This window comes from Tinamus guttatus, unplaced genomic scaffold (genome assembly GCF_059628265.1).
Source record: "Tinamus guttatus ecotype Peru unplaced genomic scaffold, ASM5962826v1 Tinamus_guttatus_pri_ptg000510l, whole genome shotgun sequence".
NCBI classification, from domain to species: domain Eukaryota; kingdom Metazoa; phylum Chordata; class Aves; order Tinamiformes; family Tinamidae; genus Tinamus; species Tinamus guttatus.
The window spans coordinates 2,729,201-2,752,286 of record NW_028289044.1 but is presented as its reverse complement, the minus strand read 5'-3'; the positions used below and the strand labels follow the sequence as shown (position 1 = coordinate 2,752,286).

Sequence of the window (23,086 nt, the reverse complement as noted above, 5' to 3'; positions counted from 1 at the left end):
GCGTACACCGTACAAGTGCATGGAAAAGAATCCAGGATTAATTGAGGCAGAAACAGGAAGCCCTAAATACTATTTTTGTTTGTTTGTTTTGCCCGAGAGTGGAGCCAACATTGGCTGGAAGCTACAAGGAGCATCTCGTTTCCTCTAAGTCTGTTATCTGGCCCATGCCTATAGGATTGGAAGCCTTATGGGACTCGGCCAGAGGAGTTTTCCCCACATCTTGGATTTGCTTGGATTTCCCGACTTCAGCTTGGATATAATTTTGGCAAGCAGCTGATTGGCTTGCTCAGGCCAGGAACCGTTCTGATTATGTATATGAGGTGGTGACTCTTACCTTGTGATCTTGTGGATAAAATCCACGTTTCCGTATTTTCTTCTTGAGGCCTGGGCAATATGCCAAGGTGTCAGCCTTCACATTCACTCCGACTTGAGCAACAAAGGAGGCAGGGGAGGAAAGGTTAGCGCTTTTCATTAAAAAAAAAACATATTTCCTTTCAGTGTATTCCAAGATTTGGAGGTGTTGGGTCAAAAGAAAAGTCTTCACTTCCTTTGATCTAACAAGGAGAGAGTGATTTCATGCCTGTGTTATTAAGGGGAAGAAAAAAAACACAGAGTGACCTGGATTTCCAGAAGTCAACAGAAGTTGAGAATCAAGAATCGTCACTGCCTCATGGAAGCAGATTTGTAGTTAAAAAACAAGATACAATGTTAGAAAGTGCTTATTCTAGGGAGCTAATAAACTGGAGGTTTACCATATTTGGACAATCTCCTTGTCTCATTTCCAGTGTTTTAACATTGGCAAGACATACAGATATATATATATATAGAAAGACTCTGTTGATTTCTGGTAGTACTGATTATATACCCAAAATTCTGAGGAAAATGGATATAATTGCAGCTTTGGGAATCCCATAATTGAGGAAAAAGTAGTGGTTTAGCAGATGTTCGACCATAAAGTATCAAAGAATTCATATTTTTTGCATGTGTTTTAAAATGCATGTTATTTTTCGTGATGGGTGTCTGACCTTGCCATTTCATTCTAAAGAATACTGACAAGTAAAATAAACCTCAGAGCAGAGCCTACCCTGTTTTCCCTAAAAAGGAGCATTCTCTGCATTCTATTTACTGTTTATTGCAGAGAAACTGAAATAATGTAAATAAAACGATGAAGTATTGACAGACTTTCCTGGTTTGTTTGATAGAAGTGTGCGGTTTTTTTGTTTAACTATCAACAACATTTGGTCCAGTCTTACGGAAGGTGGTGGGAGTTTTGCCACCTACGTAGCATGAAAATGCTTCCAGCCTGTTATTTAAGAAAATGGGGCTGATGAGTGTCACGAAGCAGTTGAAGCTCTTGATGTTGTTGCTTTAGGCTGACAGGCCTTTAAGCCAGGGCTGCCGCTAAAGTTAGCGGTCTGGCGCCGGTCCTGGCTGCTTTTCCCTCTCCTCCTGCTCCTTTTGTGTTTCTCAGTGGTGAAGTGAATTACAGAATTCAGCTGTATTACCAAAAAGCTATGAAAAAGAAAGTTAGTTTTAATGCTTCTCAAAATATTTGTACTTGAGTTGCCTGTCTCATGGATGGGCCTGGAGCTCTGGGGAAAATGAGATCCTTTTGAAGGAAGGACTTAGGTTTGCGCTTTTATTGGGGGCTTCAGTGCTAAGAACAGAGAGGAGAGAAGGGAGAGGATCAGAGAACAGTGCAAGGCACATCCTTCATTGAATCCTCAGTGGATGCCTATTTTCTGTGTAGCACAGGGAGCTGTAGATTCACGGCGTGAGCTTATGAGTCTGAGAAGGGAATGGTTGGTGATTCCCGGTGACTCTGCTCAGAAACTGGCTTTCCTGGATCCCATCTTTGGGGCCTGGCTATCCCCACACACTGTGTAGGCAACCTGTACCCATCCAGGGATATAGCGGTGCTAAAGTGCAGCCCTTTCCAGATCTGCAGCTCCACTTCCCTGGCTTCCAGGATTTTGTGCTAGGGAGCTGGTCCAGCCCCCTTGCTGCTTGCATTCGTTGCCACACAGTTGTAAGATTTTTCAAACCAAATTGCTGTAATGAGATCCAGGACTTGTAGGAAATTGTAAGCAATGTTTTCAAAAATGTCACCATTTTATAGTGATTATTTTTCTCTGTGTTCTTAAAGAACTGTGTAATATATTTAGTCTCTGTGCGGTGCATCAGAGCTGAAGAGCTTCATCTCCTTTTGGATAACTCTCCTATATAATTTTAGTTACACGAAGTAATTCTTTATGCTGTTCCACAAAGTAGGTGAGGTCCTATTTTCCAAAAGCATATTCAGATTTTTAAAAATTTCTCCTTTTCATAAAAGCCTTCCTCTCATTTTTCCCTGTCTCCCCTAACTATTTACTTTATCTGTGTCTGTTAAATAGGAGAAGATGTTTCTGGTGTTAAATTAAAAATATTTTAATTGGGTGTTAAATTAAAAATATTAAATTTTTTAGTACATACTAATCACTTTTAAAGGAGAAAAACTGTGATGATGTGAATCTTTCATTTGCTTCAGTGTGACATGAGCCTTTATTTGATGAGTTTCATTACAAATTTAAAATTTGAGTTAGTTTTTCTGAAAATCTTGTTGAATTCTGTGACGCTTCTGGATAAAGCTGAACTGATTCCTGGAGAGAGAGACAGAAAGTAACATATTTTGAAAAATGTATAAAAAATGACAGATGCTAGCTCTTAATCATACTTGTTCATAGCTTATGATTTTAGAGATGCAGAGGAAGATAAGCAGGAGCTTCCATTGCAAATTCATTGCTTGTTGGAAGCAATTCCATTAGGAAGCATTTGGCATAAGTGCATTGGTAAGTGATGACTCCTTCTAAACCTTTATTTTCTCAGGAAGTCTGAGAAAATCATTGAGAAGTTTTATAGGAAAAGTTTAACCAACCTGGACACTGAGTGCTGCTGCAAAAGACTTCTCCTTTTGCTTGCTCTAGAAAATGCCCCAACGTGAAGAGTTCCCCAGCTTTTCCTTCCATGTTTCTAAACATGCACACACAAGAGAAGTGCTTTTATTTTTATTTTTATTTATTTTTTGTTTAATTGAGTGCAACCTACCAGTCTTGAGCAAAGTCCTCTTGTTTTTTCAAGAATAAATTTGCCTTTCCTCCTACTCCCCAAAACCTGTTTTCTTTGACTTGTCCTAGGAACGTCCTTTTTTTCCTATCTCCAGGGATATATTTCTGCTTTCTTGCCTCTGAATGTTTCATTTCCTCGCATGCCCACCCAGAAGCATTGGTCTTGGCACATGCTCAGGTGCTCACAGGATGCTGGAGCATGTGGAGGAAGCCAGGTCCAAAATGCCATTTTCATCCAAGAACAGCACATCCCAGCTGCTACGCCGTATCTTATGTGGAGCTATTTCCATTTCCATGTCCATGTCCATGCAAAAAAAAATTTAGTGGAGACTTAGCTAACGTAGTCTCCAGCTCTGTGATGTCTAGACCTAAAAATAAGATATTTTTATTGTTTTGAGCAGAAACTGGCTTGCCCACCAGACTATTTATTTGCCAGTGGTAGCTCCGTTAGGTATGGATCATCAGCATTGCTGTTCCACAGTCTTATCTGTAAGAGAAATCGTAATTCTCAGTAGCACAGTGTGAATTAAATGAAGTTTTGGAAGGTCTGTAGAGTAGAGTTGTTCACTTCTTCTGTTCTTGTTACATAAAAAATTATTTTCAAATTAATAATGGCTGCAAATGGTTTTAGAACTGGGTCTCCAAGGGACTGCTGCTCTTTCAGTGGATAACAAAAATGAGAGTGCAGAAACAAAAAAAGGAAGAGTAAGATTAGTCATAATCAGGTGATGAGGAAATTAGTATCCAATGTCATTAAACAGTATGCAAATTATTTTTTTGTGTGTTTTTGCTAAATTCTTCTTTAAATATAGCTTTTGGTTATAACTGCCTAGGTTGAATTTGTATGTATTTAAAAACTGAATCTTTGCAGGATCATAATAAACACAAATCAACAGAGACCAGATCTCTAGATCTTAGGAATTCCTGATACTCAACATGGGAAAGTTTTGCTGTGTCTTGCCCTGAGGGGGCCAAAATCAACAATAATACTCGATAGGAGGTTTCCCGTGTGAACTCCCAGGTGAATTCTGTTTTTTCTTGGTGGTCTCTGAAACCTATTAGTAACACAGATAGATGGGTAGCTCCAGGTAATAAAATGTTAAAAATATTTAGTGTGTCTTAATCTTGTGGAGAATAGATTGTGTTTGGGGGAATTCCCTTTAAGCTGATCTGGTGTTGGCAGGATTCCTGGCAGGTGAGCAGGGGCTGGGGGATCACGCTCCAGGGAGACTCGTTGCACCAAGACTTCTGATATACAGCAACACTGCGGACAGCTGCTTATAATCAATCTTGCCTTCCTCATTCTGAAAGATGACATGGTACAATTTACTACTTACTGAGCAAAATGAGATGAAACACGTAAAATTAAATAAATAGCTTTGCTTACTAACCCAACTCAACAATATTATAGTGTTTCACCTGGCAAGAACAAATATGTAGTCTTCAGTTTTGTACACTCAGCCTAATTTATGTTGTTAATTCTTGTCTTCTACACTTGGTGCTCTTACATAGCTAATTTCTAAAATGCTCCATGTTAATCCTTCGGATTGTGTGGGTTATGATCTTCTGCCTAAGCAAGCAGGCAATTCAGCTGCCTCCTTGCATGAGTCTTCTGGGTGATCCCATTTTGTAATACATAACCAAAGACTGGATCACATAATGGCAGGAGTAAGAAATATACAGAAAACCTGCAGATGGGCAAAGGAGGCACTGGGGCACTAAGTTGGCAGTGGTAGAGTTTGGTTAATTAAATAAGACTCAGTAAAGTGAGCCATTTTGTATTAAAAAAATTCCAGTCTCCCCTGAGATGAAGTGTCGGACTTGTTGCATTTCTGCCTTTGCATGGGAGGTCTTAGCGCGGCCTTGTGTGTTCTTGTACTTACTTAAAGTAAAGGCTTTTTCTTTGCACTTCAGTAGGTGAGACTGAAACGGGACTGAATGTGGAACTAGAAGTGCAAACGAGACACTGAATTAGTCAGAAGTTACACAAGTTTTGTTTTAGTATAGGAAGCACTGTAATTGATGCCTTATATATATATCGTGCTGCCATTAAGTTGAACACCCAGAGGGAACCTTTGAATTCTTTGGATGCTTTTTTTAGCTTACTTGGGAACACTCCAGAACAGGGAATGAGTTTCCCTCACTGCATCCCTCCTCTCTGTTGGTCTTGCCGTGAAGCTCCCTGTAGTAACTCCAGCCTGATAAAAAAATCTGCTTCTCCATGTTTTTTTCTTGAGGATTATAGACAGTTTCTAGACGTTGGTAGCATTCCTTAAAAACCCTCCAGAGCTGGTGACTGTTCGCTAACACAGTAGAGCAGTGCCAAGAGCAGTTACAGTCCTTGAACTCCCTAATCCGATGTCTGCCAGTCCCGCGCTTGCCGCGGGATCCGAGCGGAGCGCTGGAGTGAGCGCCTCAAGAGCTAATACGAAGTGCGGATTGCAGGATCAGCCTGCCGAGACCTTGGCTTTTCGTGTGGAAAATGAAGTTTTGCAGCCGCCTGGCTTTATTTCCAGTGGCACAGTTCCATGCCCGGAATGCTCCTGTCCCTGGGATGTTCCGTAGGTAGAGAGCAAAACCAGTAGTTCATTAGAAGCAGCTGGAGCCTGTTCACACACTCACCTACCTGCCAACAGTAACTTAAACGTGAAGGTGATCTTCTGACTTGGTCTGCTTCCATAAGTTTTTCCTAGCCTTTCTTCTTTAGTTTGAGTTTTCACTGATGTATTTTGTGGCTTTTAGGTGAAGCGAGCAATGCTAAAATTTCAGGGGTCTATTGCTTCTACTATATTAAGAAGAAAAGTCTTAGCCTGTGGTGTTTAACAGTTTCCACCTACTTTTGCAACCAGTCAGCAAAATCAGATTTGAAGCATAGTGGTCATTTTTATGAATTGCTTCTCAAAAGCTGTGAAATATTGTTCCTAAATTAAGGTTGTAAAATATTAGAAGCTTTCTCTGGCTTTAGGAGAAAGTAGTTGTCTATAAATTCCTTTGTTTTTTCAAGAAAGAAAACTTAGCGACTTTAAACTATTCTGACTATTAAAAAGGAACAGCTGGGTGGGATTTAACTTACCATGAGCAAATATTTTTCCCGAAGTATCTGCCTGTGTTCTCCGTGTCATAACTGGGAAAGGATGGATCCCTGGGAAAGCCCCCAGAAGGAGATCCAATAAAACTCTAGTCTCCTGAATTAAATACAAAGCTTTTTTTTTTGACTTACAAATGTTCTGCATTTTTTGAAACTATAAAACCTTAATTTCATGTCTTTTATGGATTAAATCATTTTTATATATTTCAGTCTAAAAGTATGTGCTTTCACTTGTCTGATGTTAGCTGAAGTTGTTTAGCAACATATCCAAACAATTACATGAAAAGATTACGGTCCTTTTTTATTAATCCCCAGGCAGCTTTCCCAGCGTTGCTGTGCTGTGTGTGATTGCAGTCGGGCATGCAGGACCCGCTGAGGGAAGAGCTGTTGTTCCCCCGTGCGCTGCCCAGCACCGCTGCCCCGCGTGCTCTCCTCGCCCTCAGGTTGCCTTCCAGCACCGTCCCCACGGCGTGCTTTAGAACCATAGAATCACAGAATCACAGAATGCTTAAGGTTGGAAGGGACCTCCAGAGATCATATAGTCCAACCCCCCTGCACACGCAGGGTCACCTAGAGCACGTGGCACAGGACTGCGTCCAAGCGGGTTTTGAAGATCTCCAGAGAAGGAGACTCCACAACCTCTCTGGGCAGCCTGTTCCAGTGCTCTGTCACCCTCACTGTTAAGAATTTTTTCCTTAAGTTCCTGTGGAACTTTTGATGCTTCAGTTTCCGGCTGTTTCCTCTAGTTCTGTCGGTGGCCACCAGTGAAAAGAGGCCGGTCCCATCCTCCTCACTGCCTCCCTTGAGGTACTTACAGACATTGCTCAGCCTTCTCTTCTCCAGGCTGAACAGGCCCAGCTCCCTCAGCCTCTCCTCATAGGGCAGATGTTCCAGGCCCCTGATCATCCTTGTGGCCCTGCACTGGACTCTCTCCAGCAGCTCCACATCCCTCTTGTACTGTGGAGCCCAGAACTGGACACAATACTCCAGATGCAGCCTCACCAGGGCTGAGCAGAGGGGCAGGATCAGTGCTGCAGGTCAGGGGGCTGTTGCAGCTAATTAGTGCCAGTCTCCAACGAAACATTTCACACAGTCTTCCACCCAGGTGTTTGGATTTGCCCTGTTCTGCATGGCCCTCGCTTTTCTGCGAGGGCACGCGGGCTGAGGAGGGTCGTTTAAACCCCTGCCCACGCCCTGCCACCTGCCTGTGTTTCTTTCAGGAGTTACAGCAGAAGTCATCGTGGTGGCCTCTTTCAACGAGCTCCGCAGAAGAGCTCCAGAAGCCAAGGGGAAGATCGTTGTCTACAACCAGCCGTTCATCACGTACTGGCAAAGCGTGCAGTACAGGTCGCGGGGCGCCGTGGAAGCCGCGAAGGTCGGAGCAGTGGCATCCCTCATTAGATCCGCGGCCTCTCTTTCTATCCGTAGGTAAGTGGGTTTGGCTCCCTGTGACTCACGCTCCAGCCGTGCGTTCCTGTGTCATTTGTGGGCTGGCGCTGTGGTTCTTTACAACTTGCACGTCGCCGGTTGCGGGTGGGTGTCTGGCTGCACATTCATTCTTTTCCCCGGTGCTTTGTTCTTCTTTCAGAATGTTTTCTTTTTTGTTTCTGGTCTGAAATTGGTGTGGTTTTAAGAACTTCCTGCATTCTCAAGGCTCCCATAAATATTCTGAAATCAACCAAAATCAAATGCTTTTGGAGACAACTTAGATCATTAGCGAGGGTATGAAATTCTAACTCCCTATAATGGAGTAGAATGTAGGTGACTGTTTTTTCTCTAATGGTCATTTTCCTAAAACTAGTTAAGTACTAGATGAAGCAGTAATCTGCTTTGATTACAATTAGTCTGAACATATTAGAAGTTAGATTCACAGAGTTCTCATTCTGCTTTTTAAATAAGACAAACTAAAGCCATGATTTCTTAAAAAAATATATTTTTCAAACTCCTAGTGCTTTACTTACTTTTCTTATCATGTGAAGTTCTATAGTTTTATAATACAGAAATGAGCTCATTCTAGTTTTCTGATTGGTAACAGAACTACTTTTATTTAGTGTACTTTCTCCAACTCAGAAAGCTTACACTGCTGAAAAAGATAATTTGAGTCACAGAGAGAGTAGATGTGGGGAAGAGTCCAGGCACAACATAAAGGAGTGACAGGTACAGCTGACTTTTAGTGTAGCATTTTTAAAATTGAGATAGTTATTGGTGAGCTGGAAGCCTGCAGCAGGCTGCATGCCTGGCTTGCAGGCTGAGATGAGGGCCTGGGCTGGACTGAGCGCTGGTGTGAGGTGGACGCTTCCTCCTGCCCACCCTCCTGGACTTGAGTTGTCTGAGCAGCAGCTGCCTGGTTGGAGCCACCTGTGTAGCTGGGATTTAAGTGATATGAGACACAAACTTGACTGCTTAAACAGTGGTAATAAAGCCCCTTCCATAAAAGAGCATTGAAAAGGTGTTTATGAAAGTAAGAGGTGCTGTATTTTGTAACGTTGATCTCTCTTTGGATGGCATCTTTGGGCAACACAGAGCATTTACCTCTCTCGGGAGTTGCCCAGTAGCTCTTAACCCAAAGAAAAATTCTGTGAAAATGCTTAGCTATGGCTAACGTGACCCTGATTGTGTGCCATGGCATGAGCTGGGATCACGGCTCCCGTGCGCTCTGCTATGTGCGTTCCGCAGGAGCCTGGCCGGGACGTGGGAAGGGCTGCTGTGGCTGTGGGCTGTGCTCCAGCCCGCGGCTGGGAAGTGGCCTGGGCAGGTGCTTGAAGGCCCGGTGGATTCTGCCATTTCAGATGGAAATGCAACGTGGGCACGTCTCAACAGTACAGAAAGCGTGCAAGCATCACACCTGAGAAATACAGTGATGGCACTTGTATCTGCCTATCTGCAGAGGACAGCTCTGCTGCCAGTGTTGTTGCTTGAAAGCATTTTTTAAATTAATTTTTGTTCCATATTTCTCTAAACAAATCATGATTACCTGTTTAAAATGCCTTTTCTGAAATATTTGATATTCAGGTACTATTCACAATATATATTACTGTATTTCTTGATGAAGTGTTAACCTTTTCCTTGTGAGAGAAGCTCTACGAACGTAGTGATGCTTACAGTGTATTTTCTAATATTTAATAAAATATGTTTGGGTTTTTTTTTAATGTTACATTTTCAAAATGGTCTTATTTGGTATCATCAAAGAATATGGCAGCTTAAATCCATCAATCATCTGAAAACTGTAAGCTGATCTGAATGCTGATCTATCCTGTCCTTACTTCTGGTGCCTTGCAGGGATGTTCATCTGAAAGGTACTTTTTATATTTTGTTTGCCAGACTATTTATGGAAATTCATTTTAGCATGTAGCGGAAAATTTAGAGATGTGGAACAGAGATGGAGACTGGAGGTGGTAAAGCCTGTTTATTAGGTCTGGGTACTGGCATTACAGTTATTTCAGAATTAAATGAATAGAGAGGAGAAACAGATGCCAAATGCATATTTGTTTAGAGATACTGAATCCTTAATCTAGGATAGGAGGCAAAGCGTCATTCCCAAAAGTAATTTCAAATTTAGATACTGCCAGGAAGCTTTTTTGTGTGTGTTAAATGTCCTTTCTGTTCTTTCTTTGTTTACTTTTATACTTGCATAGAGATTTTCTTATGTGGAGGGGGGGGGGATCAGTTAGTCTATTTTTTCCTATAATAAGGGAGATATCACAGAGTCACAGAATGGCTGAGGTTGGAAGGGACCTGTAGAGGTCACCTAGTCCAACCCCCCTGCACACGCAGGGTCACCCAGAGCACGTGGCACAGGACTGCGTCCAAGCAGGTTTGAAGATCTCCAGAGAAGGAGACTCCACAACCTCTCCGGGCAGCCTGTTCCAGTGCTCACAGTAAAGAAATTTTTCCTTAGTTCCTATGGAACTTTTGGTGCTATATGTATCAAGTGCTATGGTGCTACATATATCAAGTCCAGTCTGTCACTTCTGCCACTCTGTGATGCCCACCTCTGTCTGTCTTGTCTCTAGCAGAAAATAAGTAGTTCCACAGGCAGGGTGGACGCTCCTGTGTCCATCCCTCCTTCTCTTTTCTCCTGATCACTGGCTGTGTATCTCCTTGTCCGCCCTCCTCCTGTGCTCGGTGGCCTCTGCTGGATGTGGGGCCTTCGTTAACCAGAACCTTTTCGGTTCTTTGTGTTTATGTATGCACATATGTACTGATAACGGCAGTTTTCTCAAACATCCTCAAAATGTATTAGTCCTTATACAAGAAGGTACCTTCCTTCTGATCACAGAATTGTGGAATATTTTATGCTGGAAGGGATCTCTGGAGATCGTGCTACCCCGTCCCGTTTTCCTCAGGTGAATGTAGAGTAAAACTTAACAGTTTTTCCTGAACTGTATCTTTCTTATCTGACTTTTTTTTCAGATTGTGACCCCTTCTGGATGGGGCTCGTTGCCTGTTCTGTGTGCAAAAAAAAAAAAAAAAAATCTAGAATAAGAGAAGCCACTTTATGGTGGGATTTCTAGGTCATCTTGCAACATGAGTAGTTCTTGTAGGTTAAAAACAGGTGCTTTCCAGTGGATTCACATTTAAGCTTTTTACAGCTGGTTATTAAAACTTACTGACAAGATAGAATTGGTAAAACCCCAGCATGAATTAAATCAGTGTTCCCTGGCTGTCAGCGTGCTTGCTGTTCCTTGTTCCAGAGAGGACGAGCTGTGTTGTCAGGGGCAAAAACTATGGACCTTGAAGGGCAGAGATGTGGGCAGCCTGCTTTTCTTTACCATGCAATACTATAGCCATCGTGGCTATATGAGGCAGCCTGGGGTTTCAGGCATCCTAGTTTTGAATAAGGGTGAAAAAGGATGAATTTGAATAGACTTTGGAAAAAAATATTCCCATGTTTACATTGGGGCAGTTTGGTGACGAGAGGACTTGGTGAACTTTTGCTTAATGTCTGGGATTGGATTGGTTATCTAGGACAGAGATGGTAAATAGATAGGAAATAATATTACCAATGACATCTCCCTTTGCTGTAGAAGATATGACAGTCTCTGCATGAGGTCCATGTTACCATGTGGAGTGGCAGTTCTTTCTCCTTAGGAGAGATCCTCAGATTGACTCCATGCTGGAAACCAATTATCATCTTGCCAAGCAACACCATGTCTTTCATCAATCAGCCAAAAAGGCAATGTAGCATTTGCTTCTCATCTGGAACATCTTTATAGGCAAAAGGTATTCAGCTGTTGAAATGGTCCAGTAGTATTTATAATGTGGTGCATGTACTTTTAACAGTCTAAAACGGCAAGAACCCCCTTCTGTTTCTTGAGAACCACAGATTAAAGTCATAACACTGTGTCTTGTAATAATAACCCCTTTAAGAGCACTACAAGGAGGCAAAGTTGAGTATTTTTCAAGAATTCAAGAAGAAAGTTCCCCAGGATTGAGAGAGAGAAGTGCTTCAGCACAAACTCTCCAATATACAGATAATAAACCAGGAACAAGCTATTGCAAGGCCAAAACAGAGAGAGAAGTACTCTGGAGACCTATCAAGGGCATATATTCTTGAAATTTATTTTTGGCTGAATTCGGCATCCTATATTTATCTGAAAGAAGCAATTTCCTTCACTTTCTATCTCCTTCTTCACAGCTAGACATGGCCAAGAGCTATGTCTCCTTGTGAAATTCTAGTAACTCTCATCTAGTGCTGTGTGAATGCTGAATTTGTGAGTGCAACTGGAGATTTTTAGTAGAGGTAGGCCCAGCGTCTTCTGTCTGTCCTATTGTGTTTTCTGAAATCTGCAGTACTGTAGTGATTTTGGTAGCATTTCTTTTATTTTTATTTGCTTTTCTGGCAAAGAGGTGCATCTGGCCTTCAAAACGGATGCACCGGCTTTGCAGGGTCTCCCCTGGCTGTGATGTGAGCCCCGGGGGCCCCTTTCCCTTCCGTCCTGCCCTTCCTTCCGCGGGGAATCTCGGTGTGCCTGGGTTTTTGCTGGCACTTTAGGGTTCTTTCTTGCTGTGACCTGCTGACGCCGTGTTGGGCTGCCGGTCCCGCGCTCTGCCGCGTGCCGCCCCGTCGCGGCGATGGGGAGCGGTGCTGCAGCTCAGGAACCCCCCTGAGAGGAAGCAGGCCAAGAACCCGCGAGTCCGGCCTGCTCGAGAGGAGCCAAGAGGGTCTCAGCATCCGCAGAGCCTCCCTGAGCCCCCTCCGTGTGTCACCAGGTGGGACACGGCGCTTTGCTGCAGGAGGCTGCCCCTCATGACCAGTAAAGGAGGAAAGGGCCAGGACCGGCACCACCAGGTGTTTCCTGCCAAAAAGTTTAGATCTGAGTGCAAAGTTTTAAAATTTAATCTATAAAATAATTTCAGGAACTCTTCAGCTAGCCATTTCTACTTGCTTCTTTTTTCTTAGTTATTTAGAAAGCAAAGTAGATGATGCTATAAAAAACAAAGCTGTTATAGCACAAAATAGGAGGTAGATTTGTCATCACTTTTGCTTCAGTAACACCGTCTGCTGTCACACGGGACCTGTCATCCAAATTACTTTTCAACTAAGGAAACTACTAGTTTTCCTTGGGCATTTGAATTTAACTGAGATTGTTCATTGCTTCTGTCTTCAAGACGAGAAGAGTGAAACTGTCTTATATACACAGAATGAAGTAGGTTTTTTATGTAATTAGGTCTGTGAGTTTTTGCTTCACTTCACTGTTCCCCCAGTGCTCACAGCTGCCCTTTTCTCATATACCCACAACATCCTAGTGCCAGCATCATCTGCTCGGCTGCTGAAGGAGCACGAGCCCAGTGGCACGGCTGGCCACACAGAGGCCGGTGTGGCTGATGCACAGAGGATGCGCAGCTGGAGCGGACACAACCACAGCGTGTGTCGTCTCAGACCTGGCTCCGTGTGAAACTTGGTTCCCCCCTCCCATGCTGAGTCCCTTCAGGAGCACTTGCTTTAGTAGCACCTCAGTTACTTTAGGCTTTGGTCTCTAAAACTAATGTGGTTGTAAGTTACTTCCCTGTTGTTCTTTTCAGTTCTTTTGATTTTTCTTGGCTTCTAATTAAGCTCTCCAGTGTGCTGAAGGGGGTTATATTTTAATCCATCTGTGAGCCTGCATCCCTGTTCTTTGGTTAATGAAATAATCTTATGTCTCTCTTTCTTGGAAGAAATACAAGAATTGCTTGTCTGAACTTTTTCCTCTTTTAATTGCAAATCATATTTACTCCTTTCAAAACAAATGTCCTTAGGTTAGAACTACTTTTTCCATTTGACTACTAATTAAAATAAACATCACTTTTCAAAAAGCTGCGATTAAAGTTTCGTTATTTTAGGGGCAACAGCTGAGACGACGCGTGTTGGTGGTTGGAGCATGCCAAGGGAGCTCCTTGAGTGCTGCCATCGGAAGGGGATCCAGCCCTGGAGCTCTGAGCAGACTGTGTGATGTGAGCCACACCAAGGGGATGTGGGGAGGTTCACTTCAAAAGCTCACTCGTCATTCAGATTAAAACGCTAACTCACGCCTCATGGGACTTTTAAGAAACTGAAATCTTCAACATAGTGCTTCAAAATGTTTAGGATATAATTTCTACTGTAGTGGCCAGAGATGCATCTTCTCTGATGCAAAGATTTACTTCAGAGGCGCAGTTTGCAGTTGGTGAAGAAGCCCTGTGGTCTCTTTATGAATAAATGATAATACCAAGAGGGACAACGGAGACAAAGTCTAGGCTTTCTGGGTATCAAGAAAGACAAACTTAGAGGTATTTATTGCAGTCAACCTCGTGTGTCTCCTTGCTGCTGGTGTGTATGTAAAATCAGATGTTATTTTTGGTGGAAATGACTAAGTTAAGACTTCCTTTCTGTCAAATAAAAGTATTGAGAAGGTGTATTGTTGCAAAGAGAGAAAGTTACTGAGTTAAGATTCCAAAAATTGTGTTTGTCTGTAGCATGGGACGTTTCTTTGAATGCAAAAACAAGCTGTTATGGTATTTCTTGAGTATAGAAACACTCTGTGTTTTTACATGTGGCAATGCAAACTTGGTATCTGGGATGCTGAGTTAGGGGATGCCTAGTTCATGATGCCAGGTCCCTTGGATCATGGCCCATACTATTAAGCAATTGCCTAGTTGTGTTTTTAGAGTGTTTCTTTACCCCTATCTTGTGAGTTTTTATTGTCACTGGCTAAAGTGGTGGGATGTGTGTATTGAGGTGTTACTTCCTTTTAGCAAGGAGGAGAATGCAGTCCTGGTGAAGGTGGATTAGGATTGATCTCTAAGGGAACTGGAAAACTGATGAGCCTGATTCTCAACTGTTTGGTATTGTGCAGAACAGTTTCAAAAATGGTCTCGTTCTGGAGAGGCGTCTTCTCTCCATTTTGTGCAGATATAAGGAATAAAGGTAGCAGAAAACTCGGCTTGGTTAATCTGTAGAGGGGTAACTGTAATTTCATGGCAAGGATGAAGAAGTTGGGAAGCACCACTGGTTATCTGTGAACATGTTTTACTCTTGGGATTAGGATAGCAGCAAAAATTGTTTCTAGGAAACATTTCAATGAGAAGTTGTCCTAAGGCAGTATTCCGTGGCCATAGGATGTTGCATAGGAGAATATCCTATGCAATCGAGTGATGACATATTGGTTTTTATCCTATTAAGGATTTTATTCTACTAAAGATTATCCATGTTTATGCTATAACATAGAGAAATGAGAACACACCATTTTTCATAGATCTCTAGTGAGCTCCTGCAAGATTCTAGTTACACTGGTGGTACTGGCTGTGTTATCTTTGTTCCCTTCAGAGAATCGTTGATGTTGGGATTTATTTTCTTGCCCTCCCCTCAGGAGCTTTCCTTGCTGTTGCTTACTGATTCACTGATGTTTGCTTTGCTCCCTGAGTTCCCTGAAGGCCAAAATGCCAGACTCCATTCTGCAGTGCAGTCTTTATGCTCCCTTTTGGGCAAATCCTGACTGCCAGCAAGATAACTTTATCTCCTTAGGAGGTAATTTGCCAGCACTTCACCATATTGTACAGCAGTTGGTGCAATTTGGGCAGAGATTAAAACCCAAATTTCAAGTAACTTCATAATGATGAGAAATGAGGTTCCTTAAGCCCCAGTCTGACTTTGGCCAAAGTTTTTGCCATTTTTTAAATGACTTATAATAACTTTGTATTTCCCAGTAGGCAGGGTTTGAAGTGTGATACGAAACCTTTGGGTAGTTTCATAGATCTGGCATATTTGTTTCTTATGGGAGTCGGTAAAATACTGCTGTGTCTGAGACGAGTTCTCTCTACTCCCCCCTAGTTTGGGCTCCTCCTGTTCAGCGATACTTTCTTGTGATAGGGAAGATTTTTATCCATTTAGTATCCAGTAATATAATCAGCGTCCTTCTATTTTGGCAAGTAAGAGGTTGGTAAAATCTATTTGGGTATGGAGGTTTTATCCAGAAATGTGCAGTGAGGATAAAGGTCTTTCTGGCGTCGCAGCTCCCTCCCCTAGCATCACTGGACAGACCTTTATTAAGGCACTGCTCAAGTTCTTTCCTTTGGCCACCCCCGCTCCTAACACCATTGGCTGTTACGTTTGGTTGATGGTTAGATGGCCATCCATATCATGAGGAACATATGTTAACTCTGATCTTATTCAGGTCCCATGAACACCCACTGATTCCGTTTGATAATATTCTACTAAGAAGATTTAAAGGAGTAGTTGTGTTCTGCCTTTGAATTACTGGTTCCTTTATATAAAGATTTTGAGCTTATGAAACTGTCAAATCTTGGGTTTCTCATAGTGAACTTTAAGAAGTTACAGCTGTAATTGCAGTGGTTTAAACACAGGAAATTTTAGTAGTTTTTGTGATTTCCTGTTGCTTTAACCCCAGGCAGCTCTGGTGTTCTGAGCAAGTCTGAGGGCCGACGAACACCCAACCAGCGAGGGCCGAAGCACCCAGTACGGCCGAGGTGCCTTCCTGCATCAACTGCAAGCCCTGTCTTACTGTTCTGGCATTTTTCACTTGTCTTTCTTGATTGAACTGACAATAAGTTTGTCACATACTCACCAGTATGTAAAGACTGTAAATTCAGAGGATTAAAAAAAAAAAGACAAAATACAGTTAAGGGTTCCAAACCAGGGTGTGAGTAACACAGTGCCAACAAATTGTTGTTACAAGGGGAGGATTTCTTTTCAACTGCTTATAAGATTTGAGGAGCACGTGGAGTGTATCCGGATTCTTCGTTTTTTTCCTGTGTATGTGCAGCACGAGGACTTTACCTGGAGTGGTTATCTGCAAAGCACAGGAGCACGTGGCTCTGGGCAACTGATGGAGATCAAATAGTACCAGAATGGTTGTGCCAGAATGGTACAGCATTGGTGTTTCATATATCCTAACCTAATACTCTCCTTTTGAATTACTATTTTATTTTTTTAAGTAATGAGAGTAAAGGCTGTGTTCCTTGGTGTGTCCTAGAATTAACGCCATTAATGCCCCAGAGCGTTGTGACTCAGATTTTGAGTTTGGTTTAGGTAACGTTGAAACAGTTTGTATGAAGGTCTACACTATATATTTGTCACACTAGCCAGTCATACTATTTTCATATCTTACAATTGATTTTCCAGTTTGTACTTTTCCATTCACTATGGTTTCCTCTTCCTTTACTAAAGATATTTTTTAAATATTATCATCAGATCCAGAACAACACAAAATGGATTTAGAAAAAGTACCTATTACAGATCAGTTTTATTGAGTGTGCTTTACAGATTTTTTTTCATGAAACATCTTATATGTGTTGTAAAACATCTGAAGTAATTTGCTCAAAGTTTGCTGCTGATTTCCAAAAGTGAACACAAATTTACTTAGGGACGGTGACTGGACTTGCATGTTTCAAAATCTCATGCGTATATCAAAATGTTTTATTTGATGTATAACCTTTTACTTAAACAAGCAAACAAATATAGGTGCCGTTTCTTAAATGCACTTCACATGCGAACATCCACAAAGTCACCAACTTATGACCCAAGCATGCATTGGATTTGGAAATGCTGATTCCTTGTTGTATTTTGCCTTGGGGGCTCAAACATATGAGCAAACATGTATTGTTTGCTCAAATGTATTTTCCTTTGCCTTTGCAAGAGTTCTTGTGTTGTTTTCCAGGGGGTAGAGCTCGTGTCTCTGTTTTTACTGTTTCTTCCACTTCCCACAGACTTGCTGGTGGGTTGTCCATATGGCAGGATATTTCTGTGTTACTTCATTCAAAGCTGTCTTTGCACAGGATTCCCTTACTCTGGTATATTTGCTCCAATGCAGTTTGTCAGGCACTTCCGTGTGATCAAATGGATGGGAGACAAATTTTGACTTCTATTTTTAAGAAGTCGAAACCGATTATTACATGCTTATTGTTATTACATGCTTATTCTAGAATTTTCTAGATTTAGTCTGATATTTAATAGTAGTAATGGGCTCTTCCTTGGAAAAGTAATATTTTGTGCCTCATATGTGTAACTATTTCAATTATTCTAACCCTTTTCTCTGGTCTGGATTTTTTCGTTGTTTTTGCTGTCTTTGTTGTCCCCTTCAGATCCAGCAGTCACCTGAGCTCTCTCATTGTGTCCATCTTGTTGCATCAACTGCTGATTCCTTGGTCTTGCCTTTAGGGTAAGGCTAAATGGTGAAAATCCTTCTCCATCTGGTTTATTAAATGAGAGATGCCAACTCCTGCCTCTGCCCTGCCAGTGATGCCAGCTCTGATTACTTGCATGTTTTCGTCTCCTTCAGGCACCCTATATTTCTCTCGTGCTGCTTCTATATGTAGGAGGATGGTGCAAGTATGCCGAAACTTCAGCGATCCTGTTCAACACTGACCTTTGATAGGGTATTTATAGATCGTTCCCATATGTCCCTCACTAGGTGGGTGATGATATGTGACTCCTGTTACCTGTTTGGTCATTACGTAGCTTTCCCAGTGGCTCGCAGCAGTGGTTCGGCGTTGACAGCCTAACACAGAGATTGCAAACACGCCGAAACTGAGAGCTGCCCCCTTTGCTGTGGTTCTTTTTGTTGTTACTTTGCAGGGCTACAGTCCCTGCATACCTGTTTGTTACTGGATTTCTGATTCACTATGATCACAAAAGAACATTTGCAGGTTTTATGGCATGTTGTTTCTGAGGGTAAGAAGCAGAAAGGAACCATGAGGTTTCTGAAGTGCATTTTTCATTTGCGGTTTCTCACGTTAACTTGCAGGTGCCAGTGAAGCACACGACATGTGCCCCCACAAGAGATGCTGAAATGGCCTGTTCAGCTCCAGAAAACCCACATCAGTTCCAGACCTTAGGGCAGCAAAGGAGATGCTTTTGTCACCTGGAGGAGAATGATCTTGTGGATTAAAACTAGGGGCTCTGGAGTTGCAGTCATCGCTCTGCAGTTGTGTCCCTGGGGGAGCTCTAGCAGCTCACTGTATTTTCTCTCTTTCCCTGTTTGCTAACAGAGGTATCGTGTTGGAATGTTAATTTAGTGTAACAGTTGTATGTTGCTTGCTGTAAAGAGGACATCATTAAAAGCAGACTTTTCTAAGCTGTGATTAGGCAGCAAATAGGAGCTTCTGCAATAATTTCCCTGTTCCAGAAGAAACAACTGTATTATTTCTTAACAGTGGGTGGGCATGCTGGTAAATAATCCTCCATATAATCATGTTTTTATTATAAAGTGCGCTGTGTGTGATTGTTAATCTCTGCTGGATTGGAAGTCAAGGATGATTTAATGGAGAACTGTCAGGAGGATACCTGGCAGCAGGTGAATGGCAGAGAACAAGTCATTACCCTGGAAGGTTTTATGTTCAGATGGAAGCATTTGAAAGCAACTGGTTGATTGTAGCCTAAAGGAAAAAAAAATGAGTGTGGTTATTGAGTTCAATTGCATAACAACTCACCATGAAAGACTGGAAGCTGCTGGAAACAGTGTGAAGGAGCTGGAATTTCATAAAAGCACAAGGCTTGTTCTTAGTAACAACTCTTTATCTTCAAAAAGAGGATGTCAAACCTAGAATTTAGGTCCTGAGATTCAGATGTGATTTTGCCAAAAACCTGGTTTGGAAAGAGAGAGCTATAATCTGTCTATTGCCTTTTCAGTGAGTAGATTGTGGCTGTTATAGAAATCTCTTTGAGGAAAAGAATACTCTGTCTGTCTGGGTCTGTCTCTTCCTGCAGGCTCCAAAGCAGGGAGCAACAGCTTGCAGGGCTCCCACATTCACACTTGTGTGCAGTTGCTGCTAGGGAGGCCTGGGAAAGCCAGAGAGAATTTCAGAGGATGAGAACAGAGTCTGTATGTCCAGAAAGGACGCTGGAGGGATCTGAGATGTGCTCCAAGCCCAAAGAGCTTGAGCAGGGATTTGACCCTGGTTGCAGCCAGTACCTGGAGATCAATATCCAAGTTTGCTGGGTTCCCCTGAGAGCCCATCCAAGGTTGCAGCTTGAGAAAACAATTTGCTTCTTTGTTGTTCACTTTATAATGATGAAAATCTGGAAAACAGAAATTGTATGATGAAGTATTAGGAGAATTCTAATATTTCAGGCTTGCCAGAAGTGTGATGTGAATAAACATACCTATGAGAAAACTCAGCAGAGCTACTTGGGATAATATGTACAGCTGCAATTTATGATTTTAGAAGCATAGCTGTTTTTCAGTGCCTAAAATTAGGTTTCAGAGTGTAATGCTGTATGGTACTTCTCAGTGACAGATTCCTTTAACCCTTTCACATATAAAGCTGTACCTTTTATTACTCAATATTTTCTGTTTTATTCAGTGCAATAATTTAAGTGTTAGTGAAAGAATGGCAGAATACAGGCAAGTGGGAAAGGATGACAAGGAACCAGAAAACACTGCTGCAAAACACGGGAGACTTTCATGTAATTGTAGTCCTTGAAAGGTATCAAAATAAAAAGAACAAATGCCGTTCATTCCTGTGAGGGTCTCCCTCTTAATACAGATGAACTGAACTAGCTAGTGTAATTAGTCATATGTTTAGTACAAGATTGAAAAAAAAGAACATTTTAGAGTGCTTAGATCAGTAGCAACTCATCATACTTAGTTGTATATCTATCTAAGCAGGAGAGGTTATGCAGAGTGGGGAAGCAGGTCTGGCTGAGACATGACAAACTAGTGGCTTCTCAAAGCAGTCGATCAGGTTGGTGCGTTTTGGATGACTGTTAGATATTAGAGAAAGCACCTGTGAAACTTGAAGGGGTATTTAGTCTGAGTATGCTTTTGGCTAAGGGAATATAGACAGAAGTGCACTGTTTTTTGCCTCCAGCTGTATTCTTCAGGAAGATGTTACAGGGTTAGCAGGGAGCAGAGCAGAGCTGCAGGAGTTTGGAACCAGCCTGGCTGTCAGGGTTTCAAAAGGATCCTCCCAGATGATGGAAACTATTTCAGGGCTCACAAATTAGGAATTTCCAAAGAAAAACATGTTTTGTCACAATCTTTGCAACCCGTGGTTTCACTGGTCCACATAGTGGTGTCCATGTTCTGGTTTTAAGGTGACAGGTCAAAGTGATAATGTGTGACTTACAGTTTCGCATGGTCACATCGGCTCCCAGCTATTCGTTTCAGAGAAGCAGTTCAGTGGTTAAGGCATTGACTGACTACTGTCCTTTAAACCAGGAGTTCTGGTCATGAGTGGCCACCTAACTATGCTTCCAAAATTACATGCTACCATTTCTTCTAAATAGAAACAATTTTTAACAGATTTTCCGTTTATTTTACTCATGAAGCTCCATATTTAGTCTCAATGTTAAGGTCAGTTATTAACAATTAGGGTGTTTTTTTTTTTTTTTTTTTTTTTTTTTTCTTTTTGCATAGTGGCCTAGTTTCTTGCTTCAATCCTATTTAACATTTGAAGATTGGGAATGTTGGTTGAATATTGGTTGCACTAGGCGGGTTTCAGTGTTTCCTTACCTTGAGTTTTAAGGCATTTTTTTTGGTGTGTACACAAGTGTATGAATGGAAGTGGCTCACTGCCTGCTCTCCCCCATGGATGTTGCTTGAGCGGAGGAAGGACATCAAGACAGACAGGAGGAGAGGAAAGAGAGGAGTCCTGTTGTGCTGGAGCTTCCGGAGCTGAGCCAGGAGAGCTGTGGCATTCCCATAGCTGTCACTTGTAGTTTGGAGTCTCTTAGCATCCCTAAATCCAGTTCACCTGCTCTACCACCATAATTCTTCTGAAATGTGTGGTTATGTATCTCTTGGTTAAAGTCCAAGGGGATGGTGCATGTTTAAATATGCTTGGAGACTATGAAAGCTGTGATCCATTATTACACATTCTGACAAAACCTCCAGCCTGCTGCCTTTTTATTCCATAACCTTCTCCTCAGCAGCATGGAAAGAAGTGGAAAGAAAATTACATTGTTTCAGTCAGTCTCTTTTTCAAGAGAGACTATCCCAAGCAATCTTAATAGATATTAAAGAAATGCAAAAAACCTAAGAGCATGATTGGGACTTTTTTCTTTCCTCTTTAAGTAGATGGGGAAGGCATCAACATATCTCCTGGATCAAAAAGGAAGAGACCAAATCTTCAGACAATTAAAATATGTATATATATAAATATATTCTATACCAAAAAGCTTGATAAACTTGATATCTAAAATAAAACAATATGAGGGAAAGTGTTGCCATTTGACAGTGATTCTTTTCTTTTTAAGAAGGAAAATGACCCAAGTTCTCAAGATATTAACATTTTATTGGAAAACTCCTACATTCTTTTCGTGAAAACAACAGCTGTGTGCTAGATATCCCTAGCCATGCGGGGTCTTGCTCAGATGAGTGTCTTGCAATAGCTCTTGGTCTCTTCACCGTCTGAGACAGGATGTGGTCAAGTTCTTTGCTCTTTTTCCTCGTTTCACCTCAGATAACTGATTTTTAAACCCTTTTTGTTTGTTTGTTTGTTTATTTATTTTCCTTCCATTGGAGTTAGTGGAAGGTTTGCCACTGATTTTCAGTAGAGCCAGGTTTATATCCGTAAGCAGCATAAAAGATCACTAGATTTCTCCTTTTCATCTCTTACTCTCTTTCACTGCTGGGGTTTGTTTCCATGGCATATGTGATGAAAATACCTATGCCATTCTGCTATCTGTGTTTTAAAGACTTCTGTTACCTAGTCCAAACGGTTCCCTCTTGCCCTAGCATGGTGTTCTCTCTTCAGAGACTTTTTTCGTCTCTGTTGTTCATGTTCTTGCCGTGTGGGTTTTCTAGACTCCTCCTGTATTCCTGTTGTTTCATAAGCCTTTCTAAACTGTGCAATGTATCTCCCCAGGGCTTTGTTTGCATTGCAGCAAAGCTATTTCTAAATACATTTCTGTTTAAGGTTTGTGTTTCAGGTTTCTGTGGAGGACAGTGCCCAGAGAGTGCTGTCCTAGCTGGTGTGCAGCACAGAGTGGAAAGGGAGGAGGAAAAGCTCCGTCCCTGCCCTCTTCTGCGAGTCCAAAACTCTCCCACATCCCCTTTCAGACCTTGCTCTCCTCTATTTACCTCTGCAATCACCAGATTAAGAGGAGTGAGTTTTATGGTGGGTAAAAGATGACTGTCTCCCTTCCTGTTCCTCTGGCTCCCTGAGAGCTGTGGCTGCACGTTGCCCTTCAGTGCCTTCAGAAGAAGGGATGTCCCTTTACTCTCCCATAGCACTTGGTTTCTACAGCAGAGGAAGCTCATTTTGTAGTATAACTTAATGTATGTGCTGGTTACAGAAAATCTGCACCTTTCCTCTTCCTGCTGTCTTGTAGAGGCTGCAGTGAGGTGGAGAGTTGGAAGCTGCACTGTGATCCTACGCTGAAAGCTGTGGGGCCTCTTCCCACCTGTCTGTGCCTCATGGTTTTAGTTTGATGTGTGTTGTTAGCAATGAGGCACTGCATTAAATGGAAGTTGGA

At 42.0% G+C, this 23,086-nt stretch overlaps 1 protein-coding gene across 1 annotated transcript in view; it reads left to right on the top strand.

The window, feature by feature from the left end:
* Positions 1-23,086, top strand: part of CPQ (carboxypeptidase Q) — a 124,856-nt gene that overhangs the window by 3,261 nt on the left and 98,509 nt on the right. Inside the window, exon 2 of the mRNA XM_010222536.2 lies at positions 7,413-7,620. Coding sequence (XP_010220838.2) covers positions 7,413-7,620 — 208 coding nt within the window. The remainder of the gene's footprint in view (positions 1-7,412; positions 7,621-23,086) is intronic.